Source organism: Myotis myotis, unplaced genomic scaffold (genome assembly GCF_014108235.1).
Source record: "Myotis myotis isolate mMyoMyo1 unplaced genomic scaffold, mMyoMyo1.p scaffold_m19_p_5, whole genome shotgun sequence".
In the NCBI taxonomy this organism is placed as follows: domain Eukaryota; kingdom Metazoa; phylum Chordata; class Mammalia; order Chiroptera; family Vespertilionidae; genus Myotis; species Myotis myotis.
This window is the reverse complement of record NW_023416357.1, coordinates 109,929,271-109,955,888: the sequence shown is the minus strand read 5'-3', so window position 1 is coordinate 109,955,888 and position 26,618 is coordinate 109,929,271. Positions and strand designations below refer to the sequence as shown.

Sequence of the window (26,618 nt, the reverse complement as noted above, 5' to 3'; positions counted from 1 at the left end):
ACAATGGCTTCATCTGAAGGAGACGCTGCAATTTGACCCAGCACTGGGGAAACTGTGGGGCTGGACTGAATGAGAAGCGCTGCTGTACAGCACATTCAAAATAGCTTCAGGGCCTTGGCCAGTGTGGCTCAGTTGGTTGGGCCTTGTTCCATGCACCAAAAGGTTGCCAGTTTGATTTCTGGTCAGGGCATATGCCCAGGTTGCTGGCTCCACCCCCAGTAGGGGGCATGCAGGAGGCAGGCAATTGATGTCTCTCACTCACATCGATATTTCTCTCTCTCTCTCTCTCTCTCTCCCACCCTCTCTCACTTCCTCTCTTTCTAAAATTAATAAAAATTTAAGGGATTTTTACAGACAATTTTGATTCTCTGTGATTGTTCACCCTATGCAATGACTTTGGACTGAACTCCTGTTAATATAAGACATTATTAGATTGATTTGATTAATTTGGGTCAGCAAATTAGGTCACGCAGGGTAACTGGTGATGGGTAGTGGGGTTCAGGAATATATAAATCAGATGTTAGCCACCACTTTCCCCAGCCAACCCCTCACTGATGACTCAATCTTGCAAAAAAAACACAACAACATCTGCCATTATTTCAAACTAGAGGCCCAGTGCATAAAATTCGTGCATGAGGGGCAGGGTCCTGTCAGCCCAGCCCGCACCCTCTCCAATCTGGGACCCCTTGGGGAATGTCTGATGCCAGTTTAGGCCCTAAACCAATTGGGCCTAAACCAGCAGTCGGCATCCCTCTCACAATCCTGGACCGCTGGCTCCTAATTGCTCACCTGCCTGCCTGCCTGGTTGCCCCTAACTTTCTCCCTCCCCCCACCAGCCTGATCACCCCTCACTGCCTCTGCGTGCCAGCCTGATTGCCCCTAACTGCCCCCCAGCCGGCCTGGTTTCCCCCAACTGCCACCCCCCTGCCGGACTAGTTGCCCCTCACTGCCCCCCATGCCAGTCTAATCGCCCCAACTGGCCCCCCCTGCTGGCCTAGTCACCCCTCATGGTCCCCCTGCCCCCGCCTGATTGCCCCATGCAGCCTGCTGTTCAGTCATTTGGTAGTCCCTCACTCACCCCCCTGCCTGGCCTGGTTGGCCCACGCAGCCTGCTGTTCAGTCATTTGGTTGTCCCTCACTCACCCCCCTGCCTGGCCTGGTTGGCCCACGCAGCCTGCTGTTCAGTCATTTGGTAGTCCCTCACTCACCCCCCTGCCTGGCCTGGTTGGCCCACGCAGCCTGCTGTTCAGTTGTTTGGTTGCCCCTCACTAACCCCCCTGCTGGCCTGGTTGCAGGCAGCCATCTTGTGAGGGTGTGAGGGTTAATTTGCATATTACCTCTTTATTATATAGGATTATTATGTGAATTTTTATACTCATATTTTAGCTGAAGAAACGAAAGCTCGGAGAGGATAGGTAACACAGCCTAGCCACACAGGGGTGCTTTTAAAGGCATCACTCCAGCCCTAACCAGTTTGGCTCAGTGGATAGAGCGTCAGCCTGTGGACTCAAGGGTCCCAGGTTCGATTCCGGTCAAGGGCATGTACCTTGGTTGCGGGCACATCCCCAGAAGGGAGTGCGCAGGAGGCAGCTGATCAATATTTCTCTCTCATCGATGTTTCTAACTCTCTATCCCTCTCCCTTCCTCTCTGTAAAAAATCAATAAAATATATTTTTAAAAAAACAAATAAAGGTATCACTCCATAACCCCACACAGTGGAAACAGTAAGAATCACTTACACAAAGAATTATTCTGGGAATGTGTTGACCTTAAAAATAAACAAATGAGCAAACCCATAAGTGAAGATGCATCCTGAGCCTAGGATCTTTACAAACAGGCGCTCCACTGATCTCATGGCCTCATTCAGTGAAAGTGGTGGCACCAGCCAGCAGAACTCAGGAAACATGGGGATGCTCCGCCTCTACCTTGAGCATGATGCGTTTGAGACCCGTGGACCCTGCTGTTTACCCACTGAGAGAACTGCCTTGTTGGTTTAAATCACTGTCTGACTCTCTGCTCTTGACCTCAATTTGAAGGATCTAAGAATTGAGTGATCATCTCCAACAACCCCCTCTCTCATTATTGAAATCAAGAGCAGACCTGCAGCGATGAGTGAATAAGATGAAAACACTGCAGCATCAGCTTGAAAGAAGCCGGGTCATCCCCAGCAGGTGCCGTGCTATCCAGGCTGGGTCTGGGCAGCAGCAGTTTAGGAACGTGAAGTCATTCTCGGCTTCCTGCAGGGCTCCAGATGGACAGGTGATACTGACCTTTGCAAGCAAGGTTTTGTGGTCAGTGGAAATCTTTCCCTTGGCCTAGCTTTTAAATCTGCTTCAAATAAAAATCTGTTTGTTTGTTTTTCATCCTCACCCAAGGATATTTTTCCATTGATTTTCAGAGTGAGTGGAAGAGAGAGGGAAAGACAGAGAGAAATATCGATGTGAGAGAAACACATCGATTGGTTGTCCCCACACGTGCCTTGATCAGGGCCTGGGGAGGGGAGGAGCCTGCAACTGAGGTACGGGCCTTTGACAGGAATCAAACCCGGGACCCTTTGGTCCGCAGGCTGACGCTCTAACCACTGGCGAGGGCTCAAATAATCTTCATTAAAAGAGCAACTGAATCTTAGCTCTTACAACCAAGAATTTGGCACCTAGATTGGGTAGAACTGTTAATTTCATGTGGCTTATTTCAGATCACATGGGAAGTCTGCACATCCTCTCACAGGCCATTGCCAAATCCTCGCCTGAGGACCCGCTACAGCAGAATCACTTGAGTCTTAGTGAGAAAGACAGACTCTGGGGCCACACTCCAAACCTTCTGCATTCGCAACTTTGGGAATGAGGCCAAGTCTCCATGTTTTAAGACATTCCCAGGATGATCTGATGTGCAGCCAGTGTTGGGAACGGTGGGATGGAATATATGGTCTAATTGCCTTAGAAGGGAAGGGAAGGGAACAACAGCTGAAATTTTCCCAGTAAAATGTGAGGATTGGATAAAAAAGCTTAATTCAGAAAAAAGCATATTTCAAAGGACACAACATAAACATGTGGTTAGCACACTAGCTCAGTCAAGGAAGCCCACGGCCACTGGCCTGTGATTGAAACATCCCCTTCCCACCCACGCCCCAGTCTCTACATGTTGAAAATATGGGTTAAGAAAAAGAAAAATACTTTAAAATGCATACACACCTCTGGAGATGAGCAATCCATGTCATTCATATTGTACGTTCTAGTTGGACCTTTTTTTCAAAAAAGGAATAAGGAGTCTGTTTCTTCCTCTCCTACCAGTGGGTCTGAACTCCACACTTCCTTAGAGCATCATAGGGAGGACACAGACAATGGAATTTTCCAGATGTTCTGAACACTCCGTTCCCAGGGCTGCCTCTATGAGGTCGCAGACTTCAGCCCCCGAGGAGCTCCCTGGTAGACGAGAGAAAGGGAGGCCAGAGAATCAGGAGGCGGCCTTGGGCGTTGCTGGGCTCTGGGCTGCGGTTCCAGCTCCCCTTGCCACGCCTCCCTGCTGTCCCACCGAGCTCTCCCCTTGGGTCTTTCCCAGGAACACACCCAGCTCACGGGAAAACGGAAGCAGAGTTACAGATTAACAGAGAATGGGGAGGAGGCACCCCCGAAACAATATCCTCAGCAAATGAACTCGTCGCTGCCCCCCTCCCTGGCTGTTAACATGGGAGGCGTGATGACCAGGCAATGACCCGGCTTCCGTGTCGGTTGCTAAGGAGGGAGAGGCCTCTGCGGTGCCCACATACAAGCCTGGGCTTGACTGCCGTGTCCTGGTGTCCCCTTTGCTGGAGGAGCAGCCAGGCAGCAGGAAACTTGTGACAGAGGGCAGATGAGAGGGTGTTTAGCAATGACCCAGGAAGGGAGTGTGAGTGGCAGTAAGGGACTCTGCCTTTGGACTTAGACTTTTTTTAAAAAAAATATATTTTATTGATTTTTTTACAGAGAGGAAGGGAGAGGGATAGAGAGTTAGAAACATCGATGAGCTGCCTCCTGCACACCCCCCATTGGGGATGTGCCCGCAACCAAGGTACATGCCCTTGACCAGAATCAAACCCGGGACACTTGAGTCCTCAGGCCGACGCTCCATCCACTGAGCCAAACCGGCCACGGCTTGGACTTAGACTTTGTGGTAAAGAACAAAGAATTTTTTAGTATAAGTAGGTCCCATTCAACAGCCGAACATACTAATATTAAAACGTTATGCTTACCTGAAATTGGAATTAAACCAGGCGTCCTGCATTTTTATTTGTTGAAACTGAAAATACAGAGAGAAGAGATCCACTAGGGTCTAGGTCAGCCGTGGGCAAACTACGGCCCGCGGGCCGGATCCGGTCCGTCCAGCTGTTCTATCCGGCCCGGCCCGCGGAGCTGAAAGAGCGGGGGGTTCTCTTGCTCTCCCCTCCGCTCCTTCACCAGCAGCAGTGTTAACATGGCAACGTCGGGAAACACGGCCGCAGCTCCTTCTTCTGAGTCCAGTTTAAGAACCCATTGTGGCCCTCGAGTCAAAAAGTTTGCCCACCCCTGGTCTAGGTTGTCCCCATCTCTGTGGTGTGGACAGTGTAGGGTCTCTATCTGCTGCAGGAAAGTTTTCACACAATCCTATTCAGAGCCCAGTGCTCTGGCAGGTCTGAGATGGCTGCTTAGCCAGAGTAAAACACTGTAGGGACATAGGAGAGACTGCACATGGGATTGTTTCACTGACCCATCAAATGGCTATCAGCAGCCATGTCTGGAGACCTGCTACGATTCCTGCCATCATGGGATAAACAATGTGGTGGAGGAGGCAGCTGATATACAAGGAAAAGCGAAACGGGGCTGGCCCTCAAAAATGACAGAGGTGGGAGGAGTAGGGGGATTCACAGAGGCGCCCCTAGATGGCAGCAGTGAAAGCCCCAATTCAGCTTTCCAAAACAGCACCCACCAGGGAATAATGGTTGTAAAGTATTGTCCTAAAACAAAACACACAGAAACCTTTTCCTGGGTGGGACACCCATCAGACTGCAGCTGAGCCACACGCAGGAAGCCACACAGGACTGACCTAAACATCACAATGTAGGGACCCTGTCCATGTCCTCCAATCCCCAACCACCATTAGGTCCCCTTTCATCGCTGTTGTGGAGTTAGAGCCTGATCCCTTAGCTTATATTTATTATTAGTCCAAGCTTATTTTTCTATGCACCAGCCTGATTACTTCTAGAAACATGAGTTGGTAGAAATAATACCATCACATATTTTGGAGCCTGCGTTTCAGCAAGGTGCTGAGTTCTTCACAGCCAGCCCCACTGCAACCATGGCTGCTTTCTCCTTGCCTAAGGAGCTATTTTCCAGACGAGAAGAGAGAAACCAAAGAACTTACATGCGTACTAGAGGCCCAGTGCATGAAATTCCTGCACTGGTAGTGTCCCTAGCAGCTGCCAGCTGCCGGCCAAGGCTTCCCTTCACTCCACACCACCCCCTGGTGGTCAGTGCATGTCATAGCAAGCAATCAAACTCGATCAGGGGTCCTCAAACTACGGCCCGCGGGCCACATGCAAATACAAATATTGTATTTGTTCCTGTTTTGTTTTTTTACTTCAAAATAAGATATGTGCAGTGTGCATAGGAATTTGTTCATAGTTTTTTTAAAACTAGAGTCCGGCCCTCCAACGGTCTGAGGGATAGTGAACTGGCCCCCTGTTTAAAAAGTTTGAGGACCCCTGCTCTAGATCAGTCGAACTCCCAAGGAGACACTTTGCATATTAGGTTTTTATATATATAGACTAGAAGCCTGATGCATGAATTTAGTGCATGGGGGAGGGGGTCCCCTCAGCCCAGCCTGAACCCTCTCCAATCTGGGACCCCTCGGGGGATGTCCAACTGCCAGTTTAGGCCCAATCCCCTGGACCACTGGCTCCTAATCGCTCACCTGCCTGCCTGCCTGGTCCCCCCTAAATGCCCCCCCCCCTGCTGCCAGCCTGATCGCCCCTCACTGCCTCTGCCTGCCAGCCTGATCACCCCCAACTTCCCCCCTCTGCTGGCCTGATCGCCCCCAACTGCCTCCCCTGCTGACCTGGTCGCCCCTCACTGCCCCCCCCTGCTGGCCTAATTGCCCCTAACTGCCCCCTCTGCCAGCCTGGTCACCCCCAACTGCACCCTCCCTGCTGGTCTGGTCAACCCTAACTGCCCCCCCCCCCCGGCAGTCTGGTTGCCTCTTACTGTCCCCCCTGCTGGCCTGGTCACCCCATGCAGCCTGTTGTTCAGTCATCCCTCACTAACACCCCTGCCAGCCTGGTTGTAGGCAGCCATCTTGTGAGGGTGTGAGGGTTAATTTGCATATTACCTCTTTATTATATAGGACAGCGGTTCTCAACCTGTGGGTCATGACCCCTTTGGTGGTCGAACGACCCTTTCACAGGGGTTGCCTAAGACCATCCTGCATATCAGATATTTACACTACGATTCATAACAGTAGCAACATTACAGTTATGAAGTAGCAACGAAAATAATTTTATGGTTAGGTCACAACATGAGAAACTGTATTTAAAGGGCCAGAAGGTTGAGAACCACTGATATAGGATATGAACTGCTTGTGGACATGGGAACAGGGTGGTGAAGACCTGGGAGGGGGGCGGGAGCGGGGGAGGTGAATAGGGGCTGGAAAGAGGGGTTGGAGGGGAATGGGAGACATCTATAATACTAAAAACCAAACAAACAAAAAAAGAGTTATTTTCCAGGGTGCTATGGCCACAGGCCATGGTAGAGATGTAATCAGCATAGGTGCCAGGAGGGAAAGTGCCCGAGAACTAATTGTGCAGCAGCAGGCCAGCTCTCAGGTCTGTCATCTCACAGAGGAAGCTGAGGCTCAGTGAGATCACTGGCCCAGGGTCACACAGTGAGAGGCAGCCCTGGGACAGAGCTCAGGAGTGGTGCCCCCCTCACCCCAAGGCCATGGTCTTAACCAGTATTCTCCATGGCAGTGGTTCTCAACCACTCCAGGGGACATGTGGTAATGCCTGGGGACATTTTTAGTTGTCACAACTGGGAGGAAGGGGAGTACCAGTGGCTTCTAGGGGGTGGAGGCCAGGGACGCTGCTAAGCTTCCTGCAATGCAGGACAGGCTCTCAACACAGAGCTTCCCAGCGCATTGTCAGCCCTGCTGGGAGGCCTCTTCCTGGAACCCAGGGACTTGGGCTTAGACTCTCATGTATAAAGAACGGAGATAAGCTCAGGACGCCTGCATTCGAGAAGTGATGTTTAAATCTTCCAATCGCAATCCTATTCCAAATACCCTGAGCTCCAGAGACGCTTCCAGAAGAGCTTCCGGTGCACCTGTTCCAGCGATGGCCTGAACACTCGCGTCTCCACGGAGAATAAGAAGGGCGGCTCCCTGTGAGCCAGTCTCCGCCTCCATAAACCTCGCGGGGCTGGTCCTCCTGGTTCCAAAAGGCTGGGAGTAGGTGGGTGGCAACGCACTCTGCCCAGGGCACCCCGCAGGCGCAAGCGAGCCCTGAGCTGGGGGCGTGGCTTGGGGCGGGTCCCTGAGCGGGGGGGGGACGAGGGCGTGGCTTGTGGTGGGCGGGGCCCTGAGCGGGGCGGGGCCCTGAGCGGGGCGGGGCCCTGAGCGGGGCGGGGCCCTGAGCGGGGCGGGGCCCTGAGCGGGGCGGGGCCCTGAGCGGGGCGGGGCCCTGAGCGGGGCGGGGCCCTGAGCGGGGCGGGGCCCTGAGCGGGGCGGGGCCCTGAGCGGGGCGGGGCCCTGAGCGGGCGGGGCGGGCAGCACGCTCCGCCCTGGCCTGCGCGTCCCTTCCTCCTCCGGCTCCTCCCCCGGCTCCATCTGCGGACGCCGGTTAGCTGCGGGGCGGGGACCAGGTGAGAACTCGCAGGTCGGGCGCGGGTACCGGGTGTGCGCTGCAGAGCCCCCTGCGGGGCAGGCGGGCGGCGGAGCCTGGGGCGGGGCTTGAGAAGGCCCTGGGGTGCCCGGCCCGCCGCCGCCGCCGGCAGTTTGGGGAGAAGGTGAGTGTACCCCTCCGCGGCCTGGACCCCGGGAGCTCAACTCCCGCGCGGCCCCACACCTGCCAGTTTGGGGTGAAAGGGTTGCCAGCCCCGTCCCACGCGAGACCCCGCCCGACTTGGGAATCCTGGTTGCGGAGTCCCCAGCCTCTCCTTACGGGGCCTGCTCCTCTCCCGAGAACCCCCTCCGGTCACTGCAGAGCCCCCCAAAGTCTGGAGGGCGCTCCACTCCCCCTGCGCTCCCCTTCCGGGTCGGTCCTCCGGGCCGAGCGCCTCCCCGCCGAGCGCCTCCCAGCCCGCACCACGCCCCTCCCCTGGGATCCCGTCCCCTGGGGGCCGCCCCGGGCCCCTCGGAGGCGGAGAGACGCGGGGAGGAGGCCTGAGTGACCCCGTGGGCCCAGCCCCCGACTCCCGGGGACGGTTGGGTAGCAGTTGCCCCCGATGGCGGGCGGGTGGCTCTGTGCGCCGGCTCCGAGGGGAAGGCTCGGGAGGCACGGGCGGCCCTGGCCCGAGGCGTTCCCACCCGCGCCCGCCCCGCGGAGCTCCCGGGACCGGTCCTGGTGGCCGGGACCTGCCAGGCCCGGAGACCAGTTAGGGGAGCTGGGCCTGTTTCTGTGGGTTGCAGAGATGGGGTTAGGGGAGGTAAGTGCTGGCAACTTCCCAAACCCAAGTCCTCTGCCCGCGCCGCTCAGAGGCAGGCGGGGCGAGGCGGGGCGTGGGGACCGGCCGCTCCGGGGGTGGGGTTGGGGGGGTCCTGCTGCTCAGGACTAGCTGAGGCTCCCGCTGCGGCGATTAAAATGCGCATTAATTTACCACTAGACCCTGTAGATATTCATAGCTACCCCTACACCCTACACACACCCTTAGCGTGTGGGATATTCAATAAAAGATAAATATGTGCGATTGGGGCAGTCCTGGCAATGCCAGGTTGTCAGGGTGTATTAGCGGCCAGGCTCCCATCGGCGCCGGTTAAGGGCAGAAGCGCACACACAGGTGATCCGAGGAGGGTTCTGCGCAGCGCAGCTGGGAGCCAGCCGGTTTGTGTAATAAATGCAGAAATTGGCCACCATTATTGTTTGAGAAAGGGTTTCTTTGGGGGGGGGGGGGAGGTGGCAATGGGACTTGAAATAGTACATTCAGCTTTCTTGCTTCTTCTATCTTCTTTTCAGTATTTTGTCAGGCCAAAAAAATAAACATAAGCTCTCAGAGATAATACCCATACAATTTTGTTAGATGTCCTTCTAGGCCAGTGATGGCAAACCTATGACACGCATGTCAGAGGTGATACGCGAACTCATTTTTTTGGTTGATTTTTCTTTGTTAAATGGCATTTAAATATATAAAATATAAGTCTTTGTTTTACTATGGTTGCAAATATAAAAAAATTTCTATAAGTGACACGGCACCAGAGTTAAGTTAGGGTTTTTCAAAATGCTGACACACCGAGCTCAAAAGGTTCGCCATCACTGTTCTAACCTTTCACTATGGGGTATGTACATAAAATATGTATGTAACCATATGAAGTCTTTTATAATTTTTTCTCACTTATAGGCATATTTTCATGTCACTGAATAGCTACATTATCATTTTAATAATTGTCCAACACTCCGTTGTATGAATTTATCATTATTTAACCAGTTTCCTACTAATGGACAGTTAGCTTCTTTCCATTGTTTTGCTACTAATTATACTAATAAAAGGGTAATATGCTAATTAGGCTGGATAGACCATACGTCTTCTGGACGTCCTTCTGGACAAAGCCACGGTGGTGGGCCGAGGCCGAGCAGTTAGGGGCAATCAGGCCAGCAGGGGAGCAGTTAGGGTCATCAGGCAGGCAGGCAGGGGCGGTTAGGGGTGATCAGGCAGGCAGGCAGAGTGGTTAGGGGTGATCAGGCAGGCAGGCAGGTGAGTGGTTAGGAGCCAGCAGTCCCAAATTGCAAGAGGGATGTCCCAGATTGGAGAGGGTGCAGGCCAGACTGAGGGTGCAGGCCAGTCTAGGTCTCAGATACCAGAATGTTTTGGCCCCCCCTCCATGCACAAATTTCATGCACTGGGCCTCCAGTATATTATAATCAGGGATACACTCACTGCACATCTTTCTGTTATATTGTGATATGTCTTTTATTATTTCCTTCATGTGTCTGGAAAATGAAGTGTTGGATCAAGGTGTGTGCAATTGGAAATTTTGGTAGATATTGCTAAGTTACCCGCCGTCTGTTTACCCACCATCAATGTGTGAAGATAGGAGAAGCTCTTGTTGGGCCAGTTGCTGAGACCACTGATGGTTTAAGAAACTTTTTGTGTCCTCCAGTGACAGCAAGAGACAGGGCGACGAGGGATTCGGCTGGTGGAAGAGTTAATCCCTAAAAGACTAACGTGTGTTGCAGAATGGCCAAAGAGGACATCCCGAGTGCCTCAAAGGACTTGCAGGAGCTGCAGAGGAAGCTGTCTTTGCTCATAGAATCTGTCCAGAATAACTCGAAGGTCAGTTTCTAATCAGTATGTGTAATGGAAAATCCCAAGGTAACATTAGCTTAAGCCCCATAGAAAGCTATCTCTCTGCCATGCCTGAGTTGTGACCTTCAAGCTCATTGTCCCAGACGGCTAGCCTCAGCCATCATATCCACATTCCAGGCAGTAGGAGGAAGGAGAGGGGGAAGAAAGACTTGGAAGCCACCGTGAATTTCAGGAGACTTCCTGAGAGTCACACGTACAACACATCCAGTTTCACCTCATAGACCAGAAGCTCAGCCGCAGGACCACCCCTGCACAAATGCATTTCTTCACTGGATGTGGAAAGGCTGCTCTCAGTCCAGGTCTCAGATACCGGAGTTTTTCTTAGCTTTGTTGTTAATTTGGGCTCATCTATTACCCTGAAAATGAGGGGGCCAAAGTTGGAGATCTGAGTTTAGTATTCCATCAGAAACCCAGTGTCCAATAGAAATGTGATGTGAGCCACAGATGTAATTTAAAGTTTTCTAGTGACTGCCCTGGCCAGGTATCTCCGTTGGTTGGAGTGTCTTCTCATGCACCAGAAGGTTATGGGTTTGATTCCCATCAGGGCACATACCTAGGGTGCAGGTTTGATCATGGGTGGGGGTGCATATGGGAGGCAACCAGTCAATGTTTCTCTCTCTCTCTCACCCTCTCTCTCTAAGAAAAAAAGAAAAATCAATAGAAAAATATATCCATGGGTGAGTACTAAAAAGATGGTAAAGTTTTCTAGTGGACACATTTAAAAATTAAAAGGAATTAGATGAAATTAATTTTAGTAATGTATTTTATTTAATCTAGTATACCCAAAATATCATTTCAACATGTAATCGTTATAAAAATTATTAATGAAAAAAGTTATTTAGATGCTTTACTGTTTTTTTTATACTAAGTCTTGGAAATCTAGTGTGCATTTTACATATCATATCTTACTTTGAACTAGCCACTTTCCAGGGGTTCACTATTCAATGGTGATGGGACTTCAGATAGTATATTTCAGTTCCCTGCATTTATCTTTATAGCTTTCTTTTATGTGCCTTTCAGCATTTTGTCAGGAAAATAATAGCAGCTCCCAGATACAGCATTATTAACATTTGGTTATATGTCCTTCTAGACTTTTTTCTGGGCAATCTATATATATAAAAGCCTAAGTGAATGACTGGAATGACCAGTTGACCAGTCGCTATGATGCACACTGACCATCAGGGGGCAGATGCTCAATGCAGGAGCTGCCCTCTGGTGGTCAGTGTGCTCCCACCGCCAACCTCCTGTGGCCCCTCTCCCACCTACCTGGCTGGTTCTCCACCCCCTCCAACTGGCCCCAATGGGGGGGCCGGCTGGCCAACCTCCTGTGGCCCCTACCCCTCTGGGCCAGCCAACCTCCTGTGGCCCCTCCACCCCCTTGCTGGCCAGCCAACCTCCCTTACCCCCACCCAGCCAACCTCCCGCAGCCCCTCCCCCCAGCCAGCTGGTCCCCCGATAGGCCTTGATTGTCAGCCACGCTGATGGACCTCCACCCATGCACGAATCCATGCACCGAGCCTCTAGTATACCCACAAAAATGTGCATGTTGGGTAATGAACTGTTTTGTGATTTCTGTGCTGGATAGCACAGCCCCGCTGCGGTCCATTGGAGAAGGTACCGCTTTGTGGTCTGGAGTAATACACTCTGTAGAGAGGCTTTCTCGACTTGTCCCAATGCTGCGGGCACTCTGGATTTAGACAGCTTTTCTTTTTCTTTTTTTTGTTTTTTAAAATATATTTTTATTGATTTCAGAGAGGAAGGGAGAGGGAGAGAGAGAGAAACATCACTGATGAGAGAGAATCACCAATCCCCCTACTGGAGGTCGAGCCCGCAGCCTGGGCATGTGCCCTTGACACTCTCCACTGAGCCAAACCCGCTAGGGCTAGATAGCTTTTCTCTTCTTTGGACAAGCAGCAGGCTGAGACTCTTGTTACTAAAGGTTAACTCATCTGCCTTCTGCACTTGATCCGCAGTCTATGTGTCAGCTGTGTCCTATAAAGTCACCTCCAGCACTCAGTCAGCAAATCCTGGGCCTCTGCTCCTCGGGGAATACAGGGCGAGGTTCCGGCAAACTCCTGGTCACAGCATTTCCATCCACAATGAATACATACCTGTTGTATTACTATTTCTGTTTAAAGACACTTTATTTAAGATGTATGGTTGATTCATTAACAGTGAGCTCACAGCAGACTGCACCATAGCTCTTGCCTGAATGAAGCTTATCTAACACATTTTGTTTTCTCTGTAAGACACAATGCTGCCTTCTTACACATGGTGCCATTTTAAATGGTGAAATCACCACCACTAACAACAAAAAACAAACTCATAAAAATGTGGGGGGACAGGTGGCACTCAGTGGGTCATGAAGAGGACAGTTGTTCAGAGAGCGGAAACTAGAAGGCAAGTGTCACTGAGTTTGACCTCAGCTGGGAATGTGTGTGTTAGGCGACAAGTGTTTTTTTGCTGCTTTGTGCATATTCACAAAAGCAGGGCAAGTACTGTGCCCATGTTAGTGAGCAGGCAGTTCTGCAAGTCCACGCCTGCTAGAGAGAGATGTATACGGGCCAGCCCTGACTGCACACCTGCTGTAGGCCCCACACTGACTAGGCATGTGGTGTGCCTTCTTTCCTATTTTCACCCCCCTGTGAGTTAGACATTACAGCATGTGAACCCTGGCCTCCTGGCATTTCTTCCCTTCTTCATCTTACGTCCTCGGCCTTGGTCGTTGGACTGGATTTGGGCTAGAGCAGCGGTCGCCAACTGGTGGTCCGTGAGGTCCGGAAGGGTGGCGACCGCTGGGCTAGAGGACTTCCTGGCCAGCCGGCTCCCAGGACGATGGGGCAGGTTATCAGTGGGGTAAGCCCTGACGTGTGTCAGATCGTCCTGAGGCAGAGTAGTTTCTTTTAAAATGTTATTGAATTAATATTAATTGTAGGCCCCGGCTGCAGAAGAGGCTAAGGAAAAAGTAGATTCCTTAAGGACAAGTAGCACAGGCCTGCTTTTCTCCTGGATCCCCAGCAAGTCCCCTCGAAGTTTCCCTGTCCCCCGCTGCCGCCCCCTCGGGGCCATCAGCTGCCGGGGCCAGCAGCGCGGCTGTCCCACTTCTGCAATCTCCCTAGCTGCCTCTTGCACAGGACTGCCGGGCTCGTCCTTCTTCGATTATTTTTCTTACTATCCTCACGATCCTGCTCAAAAGCCCGCACTTTACTTCCCATTTTTTCTCTTTTTTTGTTTATTTTTTTACTTTCCAATGGAAGTGAGCCATGTATATAATTTTAAAGTTTCTAATAGCCACATTAAAAGCATAAAAAGAAACAGGTGAAATTAACTTTAATAATATATTTTTTATAGCCTAGTGCCGTGGTCGGCAAACTGCGGCTCGCGAGCCACATGCGGCTCTTTAGCCCCTTGAGTGTGGCTCTTCCACAACATACCATGTGCGGGTGTGCACGTACAGTGCGATTGAAACTTCGTGGCCCATGTGCAGAAGTCCATATTTTGTGGAAGAGCCGACCACTGGTGTAAATCATTAGTGAGATATTTTACATCCTTTTTTCCATATACTCAGAGCATTCAATTCAGATGTTAAATTTTTATTGGAAATACTTTATCTCTATTCAGATTTCATAAAATTTTCAGTTGAAAATTTATTTGAGACATAACTGACTTATTCAAAATGTAATTTAAAACTTTCCAATGACTGAATCACATTTCAGTTTTTAAATTTAAAGTCAATTAAAAACCCAGTTCATCAGTCACACAAGCCACATTTCAGGTGCTTGACAGCAACCGTGCTGGCACCTGGAGCTCACCCTCACCCTCCCTCCTGCGTGGTCACTGGGACTGTCGTGAGGAAGAACCAGAGAGAACCAGTCAGCCGGTCAGATAGCCTGGGGGGCTTACTAAGGATATATGCGGACTGGACCTGGGCAGCTCAAGGGGCCAGCCCACTCCCATGACCCTCTCATGGCCTCGCCCCTCGCCCTCAGCACACCCCCCCCCCACCACCACCACCACTACCACCACCACCAGGAGAATCCTGCTGTGTCCTGGAGGGCAGAGCTGGGCAGTCTAAGCCAGCGGGCTTCCTGCACCGTCCCCTCTGCTAGAGAAGCTGCAGAGCAACACTTGGCAGCTTTTGTAGAAAGGAGCAGTGGGGGCAGGGTAGCCAGTGGGCAGTGTGCCCTCTGTGCCTGGCAGGGTGTGTCTGGCCGGGAGAGTTCTCCTCCAGAGGCCTCTTCTGGGTAAGGAGAGGGGGCCCTGAACTTGGGTCCCTGTCACTGAGCGCCTCCTGCCTTGCAGCCTGCTCACCTCCCACCGTTGAGACACTGTCAACATCACGTGAACCACAGCCGCTTGTCAGAGTAGGTAAAACACAGGCTCCGGAGTCTGCATTAAAATTTGCACTCCCAGTGCAATGTTGGACAAGTTCTATACCCTCACTGAGCCTCAGATTCCTCTTTGTGAGGCGGGGATATAACATGCTGTCTCAGAGGGTTGTTGTGAGGATTGGAACTGACATTTCGTGAAGTGTTTAGCACAGTCCACAGACAGGGCAGCCTCTCCGTGAATGCTGACGATTGTCCAACAGAGAGGCCATCACGCCAGCCAGTCACTGAGCGCCCGCTGCCTGCTGTGCCTTGCGAGGTACTGCGGCTCCCCTTCTCCCCTTTCCTCCTGACGTTCCAGTGCCAACTCTCAACTTCCTCCTGTGATGCTAAGTTAACATCGCCCAGAAAGCAGATCTGTTTGGCTCAGTTTGCCTTTTCAAGTCAGATCACAAGCCACAGCTGTTTGTAGGGGCACATGAGGATTGGGTCGTGCTGCCTGTGATCACTGTAGCTTGAATTATGTCTTCATTTCAGCTGCTGGCCTACAGGACTCTAAGGAATGAGGCATAGGAAGGACCAGTTTTTACTGGGAAAAGTTCTGGAATGATGGGACCTTTCAAGGGAGCAGGAATCAGCCTGTCAGTTCCAGGAGAGAGCTGGCGTGTGGCCTACGGAGAGAGGCCCATCCTGGGCCGGCTCTGAGTGAAAGCAGTCCTCCTCTATTGAGCTGGCCCACAAGGTCCCCACACCTGGTGAAGAAGGAGAACCGCTTGTTGAGGCAGCACAAGCTGCAGTAGCCGTCCAGCTGTGGCCAACGTGGTGTCCGGGCTGATGACGGAAAGGCTTTTTCCTAACAAGGTGGCAGTCGTTGAAAGCATTTGACAGGGAGAGAGGGATTTAGCTCTGATTGCCTCCATTGTGCCATGTGGATGCTGCGTGACTCTAGGTGACACCTTAGTCCCCCCTTGCCCCAGCTTTAGTGGGTGCACATCTTGTTTACCAGCAGCATCTGATGCGGGGGGTGGGCAGGGCTGCGATGCTGCGTTTCCAGCAAGCAGGTGAGCTGGGACCTGACCTCTGTGCCTCTGGCCTCTGCTGTGCAGGGGGAGGCAGATGTACAGAAGTGCGTCAGTGCACACACGTGCTGGGATCTGCTCAGAGGCCCTTCCTCCCTCGCAGGGCTCGCAGTTGGGTGGGGCTCTCAGTCGCCTTCAGTTGTGGGTGTGAGGGTTCCCGTCAGGGAGGGTTGTTACTGCTCTTCCTTAGGAGCCTTCCAGCGTGCCTCCCGCAGCGCGGGCGTCAGACGTGCATCCAATCCTGGCTCTTCCTTCTGCCCGCAGGTGGTTGCCTTCATGAAGTCTCCAGTGGGCCAGTACCTGGACCGCCACCCTTTTGCGGCCCTCACCTTGCTGGTGTTTGTTGTAATGTCGGCCGTTCCTGTTGGCTTCTTCCTGCTCCTCGTGGTTCTCACCTCCCTGGCTGCCCTGGTGGGCGTCATGTTACTGGAAGGTACTTGCTCAGTTATTCGCCCCCTTGGAAAATGACTCAGCTGGGAGAACACTGTTTATTGGGCATCTGCAACTCTGGTCAAAGGTCCCTACTCTTGTCAAAATCACATGGACCACGGCCACTTGTCAGAGTAGGTAAAACACGGGCTCCGGAGTCTGCATTAAAATTTGCACTCCCAGTGCAACGTTGGACAAGTTCTATACCAGGGTGGGCAAACTTTTTGACTGGAGGGCCACAGTGGGTTCTTAAACTGGACCGGAGGGCCGGAACAAAAGCATGGATGGAGTGTTTGTGTGAACTAATATAAATTCAAAGTAAACATCATTACATAAAAGGGTACGGTCTTTTTTTTTTAGTTTTATTCATTTCAAATGGGCCGGATCCGGCCCGCAGGCCGTAGTTTGCCCACGGCTGTTCTATACCCTCACTGAGTCTCAGATTCCTCTTTGTGAGGCTGGGATATAACATGCTGTCTCAGAGGGTTGTTGTGAGGATTGGAACTGACATTTCATGAAGTGTTTAGCACAGTCCACAGACAGGGCAGCCTCTCCGTGAATGCTGACCATTGTCCAACAGAGAGGCCATCACGCCAGCCAGTCACTGAGCGCCCGCTGCCTGCTGTGCCTTGCGAGGTACTGCGGCTCCCCTTCTCCCCTTTCCTCCTGACGTTCCAGTGCCAACTCTCAACTTCCTCCTGTGATGCTAAGTTAACATCGCCCAGAAAGCAGATCTGTTTGGCTCAGTTTGCCTTTTCAAGTCAGATCACAAGCCACAACATGCTAGCCAAAGGGATGGTTGGCAGTGGGTCAGGCAGTCGCCTGTGGTCCCTGCTGTGGCTTCTCAGAGCTAAGAGCACCCAGCATTGTTTCCCTGCCCCGGGGACTGGACGAGGCAGTTTATACTTGAAGAAGGTAGGCATGGTGGGTGATGAGCCAACTACCTCCTGGCAGAGTGGTCATTCAGTAAGTATTGATGGGCAGGTGGGCGAGTGAAGGAATGGTGGAGGGATGAATGAGTACTGGGACAAAGTGAGTTTAGAGAGAGAGATGGGTCCCCTTTATTTTGGTGACAAAGCTTTACAGAAGGCAGGGCTTGAAGATGTGCGATAACGTCATTTCCTTTGGGTAAGAAAGGGCTTTCTAGGCCAGAGGAACAGCATGTGCAAAGCCTTTAGAGCAGTGGTTCTCGGACTTGAGTGTGCATGAGTCTTGCTTTGTGAAAATGATGACTTCAGGCCTCATCCAGAGATGAGGTCTGAGGTAGGGTCCAGAAATCTGAATTTTTAAAAATATATATTTTTTCATTGATTTCAGAGAGGAAGGGAGAGGGAGAGCCTACAACCTGGGCATGTGCCCTTGACAGGAATCAAACATGGGACCTTTCAGTCCACAGGCGGGCACTCTATCCATTGAGCCAAACCAGCTCGGGCCAGCAATCTGAATTTCTAACCAGCCTCCCAATGCCTCTGGTTCTGATGCAGTGGTTACTGGCCGCACTTCAGAAAACGCTGACCTAGGATTCTGTGAGTCTCATGAAAAGGCAACACATTGTTTAGATTCTATGTTTACAGATGATCACCAAGGCCATGGGGGTGAGTCCCGGCTGCTCACTACGCCCGAGGCAAGAACCAGGGTGTCTGCCAGCCATCCTGCCATGTCGTTAGTCCTACATTGGAAAGGGGGACTCGTTATGGGGGGAAGGAGAAGCAGGGCACACAGAAACTGCCACCACCCAGCACACATGTGGCAAGTCATGGAGTTGTCAGGTCAGCACCTGCAGGCATTTATCATTTACCCTTTCTACACACGCGTCAAACTAACGCTCCAGGAGGCCCCAGAGGCGGTGAATGACTTAAGTAGCATCCGCCTCGGGCTGTCTGCTCTGAGAGCCCCGCCCTCCCTGATAGTTGGTACTGCGTTTTCCCTCACGGATCCCACTTTATGAAAAACGTATTTTTCTCACTTAAAAAAGTCCGAGTTAACTGTTTTTTAAACACGACGGTCCAGGGTCTGGCAGCTGTGTGAGATGATGCCACTAACCAAGCTCTCCTCCAGGGCTGGTCATCTCTGTGGGCGGCGTCGCGCTGCTCTGCGTCCTCTGTGTCCTGGTCTTCGTGTCACTCTCCGTGTCAGGGACAATCATCGTGTCCTACGTGGCAATGTCCAGCCTCATCAACTACTGGTTTTCTCCCAGGTAAACACCTATCAATGCGGTAACCTAATCGTTTCCTTGCGGGGGAGGGGGAGGGTGGTTACAAATAATACCCTCACCCAACAGTGTTAGAAGCATAATTGTAGGAGGCCAGGTCCTCATCGTTCCCTGTGCACATCGGGCATCACATGGGAATTCACAGTGGAGTTTCAAACAAAACTATCGCTCTCGTCCACCCACACGACAATTGTGTTGTCATGGCAACTCTATGAGGTAGCTATTGATTCGTTCCTTTAGAAAGATGTTCATTAACTTACAGAAATTCAAATTAAGGTATTTTTCTGGGAAGAAGGAGGAATATCCATGTTCTGTCTTGGTCCCTGTTCACATCGGGGGTAAGTCTAGAGCTTGAGGTTTGGAGCTGTTCCTCAGGCGGACGCCTTCCCCGGGGCCTGTGTAGGGACAGTGCTTCAACTGACATTCAGCTGCTGGAGGGACCAGCGGGCCGGGACCTTATGCCTGTAATGGGCCACCATCCTAAGGGGCTCCCAAGGGGATTTTTTATGCTTGCATTTTGTCCTTGAGGATTTTTGGATCTGAGTTCCAGGTGGGCTGTGACCCGTTGTGCTTCATTTCAGCCCTTGCTGAATTAATCGTGCTCTGGGCTAGGGACCCTCACAGCCACCGGGGAGGCAGGCACTAGCCCCATTTTGCAACAGGGAGAAAGAGGCCAAGTCCCAGCACCAAGTGGCAGGGAAGGGACTCAGATCCAGATCAGGTACTTAAAAGCCTTCTTACCCGAGATGTAAAATGACTTTCCGACTGGGGTCGGCAAATGCGTTCTGTAAGGGGCCAGATGGTGCATTTCAGATTTGGCAGATCGTGTGGTCTTTGTTGCAACCACCCAGCTCTGGTGCTGTGGTATGAAAGCAATAGATAATTAGCCAACAAAAATGAGTGTCCCTGAGTTCCAATAAAACTTTATTTACAAAAGTAGGCAGTAGGCTAGATTTGGCCCGAGGGCTGTGGTGTGCCAGCCCGTGCTCTCAGGACTGAGGTGCCAAGTTTGGTTTCTACAGAGTAGCCCCTGAGCCTCATGGATATCCCTGCAGTTGCATGAGGCTTCTCATACATTGTTTTGATCGCTGTCAGTCTTGAAGGAGATGAAAGAGGAAATGTTGGTCTGTTTAGCTTATTGAGGTTGACGCCTCTGTGTCCACACCTCTCCCTGTTGCACATGCTCTGTCACAGGCGGAGACACTGAGACGAGTCAGGGCTGGCTCCTGGCCTCCTCCCCCTCCTCCTCCCCCTGTCGGTCATGGAGACAGAGATGGAGTCAGGGCTGGCTCCTGGCCACCTCCTCCTCTTCCCCCTTTCGGTCATGGAGAGACTGAGACGGAGTCAGGGCTGGCTCCTGGCCACCTCCTCCTCTTCCCCCTGTCGGTCATGGAGAGACTGAGACGGAGTCAGGGCTGGCTCCTGGCCTCCCCCTGTCAGTCATGGAGAGACGAGACAGTCAGGGCTGCTCCCAGACAAGGTGCTCGGACCCTTGGGCTCTCCACGCGGCGGTGCTCAGCCTTTTGTTCCCAGGTCCCATCTTACCTTCTTTAAAAAGATGAGTCTTTCGAGAATTTTTGTTTATGTGGTTTCAGTCTCGATAATTATTCAAATGGAAATTATAACAGAAATTTGAAAAATATTCATTTAAAAGAACAAAATTACCTGTTAAATACAGAACATATTTTTTTATCTTTTTTTTCAATTAAATCTTTATTGTTCAGATTATTACATTAGTTACTCTTTATTCCCACCATAACTCCCCTCCACCTAGTTCCCACCCCACCCTCCGCCCTCACTCCCCACCCACTGTCCTCATCCATAGGTGCATGATTATTGTCCAATCTCTTCCCTCACCCCCACACCCCTTCCCTCCCCCCCCCCCCGCCAAGAATAGTCAGTCCATTCCCTTTCTATGTCCCTGATTCTATTACAATCACCAGTTCGTACTGTTCATCAGATTATTTATTCACTTGATTTTTAGATTCACTTGTTGATAGATGTGTATTTGTTGTTCATAATTTGCATCTTTACCTTTTTCTTCTTCTTCCTCTTCTTAAAGGATACCTTTCAGCATTTCATATAATACTGGTTTGGTGGCGATGAACTCCTTTAGCTTTTTCTTATCTGTGAAGCTCTTTATCTGGCCTTCACTTCTGAATGATAGCTTTGCTGGATAAAGTAATCTTGGTTGTAGGTTCTTGGTATTCATCACTTTGAATATTTCTTGCCACTCTCTTCTGGCCTGCATAGTTTCTGTTGAGAAATCAGCTGACAGTCGTATGGGTACTCCCTTGTAGGTAATTGACTGTCTTTCTCTTGCTGCTTTTAGGATTCTCTCTTTGTCTTTGCTCTTGGCATTTTAATTATGATGTGTCTTGGTGTGGTCCTCTTTGGATTCCTTTTGTTTGGGGTTCTCTGCGCTTCCTGGACTTGGAGGTCTATTTCTTTCACCAGGTAGGGGAAGTTTTCTGTCATTATTTCTTCAAATAGGTTTTCAGTATCTTGCTCTCTCTCATCTTCTGGCACCCCTATAATTCGGATGTTGGTATGCTTGAAGCTGTCCCAGAGGCTCCTTACACTATCTTCGTATTTTTGGATTCTTTTTTCATTTTGCTTTTCCGGTTGGGAGTTTTTTGCTTCTTTGTATTTCAAATCTTTGACTTGATTCTTGAGACCCTCTGGTCTGCTGTTGGGAGTCTGTATAATATTCTTTATTTCAGTCAGTGTATGCTTAATTTCTAGTTGGTTCTTGTTTTCTTTTTTTTAATTCTTTTTTTTTTTTTCCTTCTTTCCTCTTTTTTTCCTCTCTCTCCTCCTAATACACACTTTTTTTAGTAAGGGGAATACCATGAAGTCGCTCTAGCCCGGCCCCTGTAGACACGACCCCGGGGCCTGCTGTTAAAACCACTGTAGAATCGAGCTCGGGAACTGTTGTAGTTGGTGGTCCGGGCACGGTATCGGGCTCGTGGGAAACCCCGGTCTGTTGTGCTGATCTCTGGTCTGTTGGTTCGTTTTGGGATTACCTTGATTTGTCTTCCTCTAAATAGGGATTCATCTAAGGCCAGGGAAGTCCTCACTGACTCTTTGTCTGAGAACTCTATATATGCAAACCCTTTGGGATGGCCACTAAATTTGTCACAGAGTATGGTAACACGGTTGACTGAACCACAGCCATGAAAGTGTGCTTCCAGCTCTTCTGCTGTTGCACCATAGTCCACATTGCCAACATAGATGGATCGGGCATCAGCCTCCATCTTCTCTTCGATAGACATGATCACTGGGCCAGCATTGCCCGGAGGTGGACTCATATTCATCTGCTTCTCCACCTCGTTCTGCAGCTCTTTTAGCTTCTCAGCTTCTTCCTCCATCTCCCTGACTCGAGCTTTAATTGCTTCCAGCTCTTCAGAAACAGGGGAACTTGGAGCAGAGTGACAGTCACAGTCCTTTAAACATTTCACTGAAAATTTCTTCATCAGCTTCAGTGGTCTGGGAGAACTAAATTCAGCACAGAAGACAAGCTCTAAAAACAAAACAAAACAAAAAAAATGTCTAGTTGGTTCTTTATCACAACATCGAGGGTCTCATTAGATTTCTTGAGGATCTCACTACATTTATCAGCGGTCTCACCAGTCTTCTTGAAGATCTCACTACATTTATCGGCAGTCTCACCAGTCTTTTCGAGGGCCTTATTAAGTTTATCAGCGGCTTCTAGACAGTTCTTTAAAGACCTTAAAAGTGTGGTTTTGAACTCTATATCCAACAGTTTGCTTTCCTCCAATTCTGTTGTGTCCTGTTTCTTTGTCTCGGCATTTTTTATGCTTCACTGTGTCAATAGAGTGCCTTTCTGTGCTAAGTGTCCCAATTACCTGAGGTAGACACTCTTGGTGCACCCCCTTGTGGTCTTTGTGCACAGTCTTGTTGTAGTTAAGCCTTGATTGTTGTAGTTATCACTGTGAGGAATTGACCTCCAGGCCAATTGCTGTGAGAATCAGCTGTGTCTGCAGTGGGAGAACTTCTGTGCTGGAGACACCCCTCTGGGGCTAGACTTGCTTCAATGGGGCTTTGGTGCTCACTGAGTCTGCCCCCTGAGTGTGTCTTTTATGGTTCCACGGAGCTGCAAACTGGATGGTCCCACTCCAACCTCTGGGCTTCCTGGCTCCTGGATCTCTAGGGTGGTGCTAATCTAGCCTTTGCCTGAGGCTATCCAGCAAAAGTCTCCCTACAGGGCTTGGGCCGGGCGGGTCCCACGGGATCAACAGGGCGGGGTTAGCAATTATGGCTGCTCTCAGTCTTGCCTTCAGAGGCTCTGCTTCTCAGTGTCCCAGTAATCGCTGCAAGCCCCACGGAGAGAAAGCTGCCCTAGGGTTCTGAGCGATGCCAGACAGTTCCGCTTCTCCCGTATGAGTCTGGGTCCCTAGAGACTTGCCCGGAACTGGAGCTCAGAGCCTGAGACTCCCTCCCGATTGAAAACGACAACCGCACCCTCAGTTGCCAGCCCGCTCCGCATGCACTCCGCACCTTAGTATTTTACTTCAGCACTGCGCCTCCTCTGAGTTTCGGTATGTTTTTCTCTTTCCTCCTAGTTGGAGAACTTCCTCTCAGCCAGCCTTCCTGTGGTTCTGGATGATGTCCGTTCCATCTTTTAGTTGTATTTTTGAAGTGGTTGTTCGAGGCAGCAAACTCCGGTGTTTACCTATGCCGCCATCTTGGTTTCATCTGTCCAGAACATATTTTTATGAAAAGTAGTTATGTTTCCAATACAAAATGGAAGGATTGGCCTTGTTTCCCATTTTTCAGAGATCTTTAACGTCTCCCTAGGCCAGTGATGGCGAACCTTTTGAGCTCAGCGTGTCAGCATTTTAAAAACCCTAACTTAACTCTGGTGCCGTGTCACATATAGAAATTTTTTGATATTTGCAATCATAGTAAAACAAAGATTTATATTTTTGATATTTATTTTATATATTTCAATGCCATTTAACAAAGAAAAATCAACCAAAAAATAAGTTTGCGTGTCACCTCTGACACGCGTGTCATAGGTTCGCCATCACTGCCCTAGGGGGTGGGCTGTCCTGTCTGTGCACTGTCCCACTGTGTGCTGCCCTGGGCCGGTGCTTGGGGCGAGGAGCCGCCTTCGCAGATGGTCAGCCTGCTCTGTGCTAGAGCACCGAGCTCGGGAAGTGCAGCTCTTAATGGCCCGTTGCAATGTGAGCTCTTGTCAGCAAGTTCTCGCTTCAAGTCAACCTAAGTTCTGAGACTTTAAGCAAAATGGTGCATGAAGCCAGTGTCACCGCAGGTAGCTCACCAAGTGCAGAAGCCTGTGGCATTGCATCCGTGCTGGGACAAAAGGCGCAGTCGGGGACCTGCTGCACCTTGTTACATTAGAACCCACTGGTCTATCTAGTACTCGCAATCTTTCCAGCCGTGCACGATCTCGTAACTTCATTGGTCATTGGAGAATATTGGTTCATTGAGTCATGCGGCTCTTCCAATTACACTGTGAAAAATTGGAGCATGAGAGTGGAAAAGACGTGTGTGTTATGCTATTAAGAAAATAGTGGTCAGTGGAAAGCTCTTGCACTAGTGATGCTTCAAAACTCAAGAGACAGATGCCTCTCTTGTTAAATAATCCACAGCACAGAGGGAGAGGAACTGCCTACTTTATTTCATGATGCAAATGGAATTTTGACCCTAAAACAAAAAATAACATAACTAAAATTTTTAAAAAGGAAAAAAGGAAACAAAACTCTAAGCTGGGTTTATGGGAACTAAGCAGTCTTTTGAGGAGGCACACCGACCTGCCTCCTGTGCAGCTAAGCCAGCCTGAGGAGGAGGAGGCCGCGCTCCTCGGCAGGGCATCGCGAGGCCTCTGGCCCGTGGTGGGGAGAGTGGGGGCAGTTGGTAGAGCCACCACGTTGCTTACGTGCCTGGCCTCCTTACAGCTCTTCCTAAGGGAGATGGGATTCTTTCTCAGCCCTGTGTTATCAGGTAGGAATGCTTTGGCTGTCAAGTAATGAAACCCGAAGCAGATACCAGCTTAGACAAATGGGTTTACTTTATGGCCTAACCAATAGCTGGAGACGCCCAGCGTTCCCACAGGCCTTCTGGCGCCATCACATCCCAGCCACCTGCTTGTGTATTGCCATCTGGAGCCGATCGGTTGTCACCTGATAACCACAAGGAAGATGCTATGGCTCTGGCTGCACCAACTACGTTCAGAGCAGGTGAAGCGAGACCAATTGAGTTCCTTCATTGGCGGAGTCTGCCCTTTCTATCAAGTGATGTTTTCCCAGGACCTCTCTCCATCCTCCCCAACCAGCCTCTGTGGCTAGCGTTTCGTCAGGTGGGTGCTCCAGGCTGGAAGGGCAGGCGATGAAGTGTTTAGTTCTCTCAGCTCTTGAAGGAAAATCTTTCGAGGAGATGCATCTTGGGATTGTGTTTGTCAGCCAGGCTGGTGTGTGATGGGATTGCCAGCCCATAGATCCAGGTAATATCAGCAGCACTACCCTCGGAAATCGCCATCGCAGGGGCTAAAAAAGACCCACCTGTTTCTCCTCCCCCACCTCCCTGGTGTTGAATCATCAAGAAATAGTTGACTAATTGGAATCTGAAGATAAGGGTCTGAATCCCAGCTCCACCACTTTTAGCTGTGTGATCTTGAATATACTGTTTAACTTCTCTATTCTCAGATTTCTTTTTCTTTATTTTCTAATGTATTGATTTGAGAGAGGGAGAGAGAGATCTATTGTTCCACTTACTTATGCATTCGTTGGTTGATTCTTGTATGTGCCCTGATCGGAGATCGAACCTGCAACCTTGACGTATCAGGACAATGCTTTAACGGTTAGAGCATAATCCACTGAGCCACCCGGCCAGGGCTTGAGCTGTTTTATTGGTAAAATAGGGTTCCTCCTTGCTCTGCCTTTCTCCCTGGATTGTTGTGAGGATACAGGCAGCACGATATCCAAATAAAAGAAGGGAAAAGGGCATCAGCCCTGTCTCCACGTAGTCATTTTAACTTCTTGTGCCCTTGGCTTCCTCACCTGTGAAACTGGTGTAGCCCCAATCCCGTATGGTGACAGCAAGCAGCTAAAAATGACTATCAAAGCACGTCACATATTCAGCTGTGTACACTCTCAGCCCTGCTCTTTACAGAGGCCCTAGAGCTGACCATTTGCTCTCGTCATGGAACAGACCACTGACACAGAACCCCAGCGGCGACGCCAGCCGGCCGTGAAGTCTGCAGGCTGCAGGGGCCCTACCAGGAATGCCGACGGCGGATGGAGCCTGTTCCAGTCATCTTTGGAGGGTTGTCGGAGCACACGTCGCTGGGATCACGACGCAGAGGGCGCTAGGTCGTCAGCTCCTTGGGTGTGTCCTCTGCTGTGTCACTTGTTTGTAGGCCCTGCAGTGGCCCTGTGAGAACTGCCCTGCTCAGCAACTCGGCCACTCACCCCTTCTCCCCGTGAGGCAGACTTGCCTTTGGCAGTTTGAGCCCCTAGAGCCTGGCGCTGGGATCCTAAGGTTGACTTGACCCAAGGATCTTGTGTCCAAGGGCCCATATTGGGACAAATGTGGATTGTTTTTTATCTGTTCCTTTTTTTTAGAAATGGGAGGAGCTGTTTATTTCTCCACTGGTTTGAAACAAGAGTGGGGGTGAGAAATATCCAAACCAGAGCAAGCTCTTCGGTGTTATTAGCTTTTATTCAGAAAGAACAGCAACATTGGACAATAATGGACCCAAAGTTAGAACAGCCTTAATTTTATAGTCAAGAGCATTTTTTCAGAAGTCTAAAGGAGTCGTATCCACTGCTGACTCCTGTGAGTGCTTTTACTCTTGGCACTTGATACTTTTGTATTGTTTTAAAGAACTTGTCCTGTTAAGCCATTTTTTAAAAAAGTTCTATGAAAACGCTAAAGGACTACAGAAATTTTTAAAATTCTATGGAATTTCTACTTCAGTGGTTTATTTGCTGTGGATTTTATTCAATAAATATTTGTTTAGATTTTCTTTTTTTTTTTTTTTACTTTATATTTCCTTTCT

The 26,618-nt window shown here is 50.4% G+C and overlaps 3 protein-coding genes across 11 annotated transcripts in view; 1 reads left to right on the top strand and 2 right to left on the bottom strand.

Annotated features, from left to right (window-relative positions):
• Nucleotides 1-3,346, bottom strand: part of DNAH3 (dynein axonemal heavy chain 3) — a 193,832-nt gene extending 190,486 nt beyond the window's left edge. Inside the window, exon 1 of the mRNA XM_036309630.1 lies at nt 3,192-3,346. Within this exon, the coding sequence (XP_036165523.1) occupies nt 3,192-3,221 (30 nt within the window). The 5' untranslated portion in view covers nt 3,222-3,346. The remainder of the gene's footprint in view (nt 1-3,191) is intronic.
• Nucleotides 3,347-7,758: 4,412 nt separating this feature from the next.
• TMEM159 (transmembrane protein 159) lies at nt 7,759-26,585 on the top strand. 9 transcript variants are annotated; one of them, XM_036309481.1, is made up of 6 exons: nt 7,759-7,865; nt 10,318-10,490; nt 11,165-11,200; nt 16,195-16,363; nt 18,418-18,556; nt 25,715-26,585. In XM_036309481.1, the coding sequence occupies exons 2-6, from the start codon at nt 10,395-10,397 to the stop codon at nt 25,809-25,811; spliced, it is 537 nt and encodes a 178-aa protein (XP_036165374.1). In that variant the 5' UTR covers nt 7,759-7,865; nt 10,318-10,394; the 3' UTR covers nt 25,812-26,585. The 9 variants fall into 9 exon arrangements, with proteins under 9 accessions (XP_036165374.1, XP_036165376.1, XP_036165380.1 ...); XM_036309483.1 differs by having other exon boundaries at nt 7,766-7,865; nt 10,394-10,490; XM_036309482.1 differs by lacking the exon at nt 7,759-7,865 and adding an exon at nt 7,872-8,009 and having other exon boundaries at nt 10,394-10,490.
• On the bottom strand, nt 21,327-21,995 carry LOC118656307 (polyadenylate-binding protein 2-like). The gene has a single exon (XM_036309478.1). It carries the CDS (start codon nt 21,940-21,942, stop codon nt 21,406-21,408), a length of 537 nt encoding a protein of 178 aa, XP_036165371.1. The 5' UTR covers nt 21,943-21,995; the 3' UTR covers nt 21,327-21,405.
• Nucleotides 26,586-26,618: the final 33 nt, after the last annotated feature.

What these genes read in the sequence shown, in the direction of transcription:
- TMEM159 (XM_036309481.1), top strand. Translation starts at nt 10,395, where the DNA reads ATGGCCAAAGAGGACATCCCGAGTGCCTCAAAGGACTTGCAGGAGCTG. An exon ending in ATAGAAAAATATATCCATGG is followed by an intron (nt 11,201 to 16,194) that starts GTGAGTACTAAA and finishes TTCTGCCCGCAG; the next exon opens with GTGGTTGCCTTCATGAAGTC. An exon ending in GGGCGTCATGTTACTGGAAG is followed by an intron (nt 16,364 to 18,417) that starts GTACTTGCTCAG and finishes GCTCTCCTCCAG; the next exon opens with GGCTGGTCATCTCTGTGGGC.
- LOC118656307 (XM_036309478.1), bottom strand. Translation starts at nt 21,942, where the DNA reads ATGGAGGAAGAAGCTGAGAAGCTAAAAGAGCTGCAGAACGAGGTGGAG.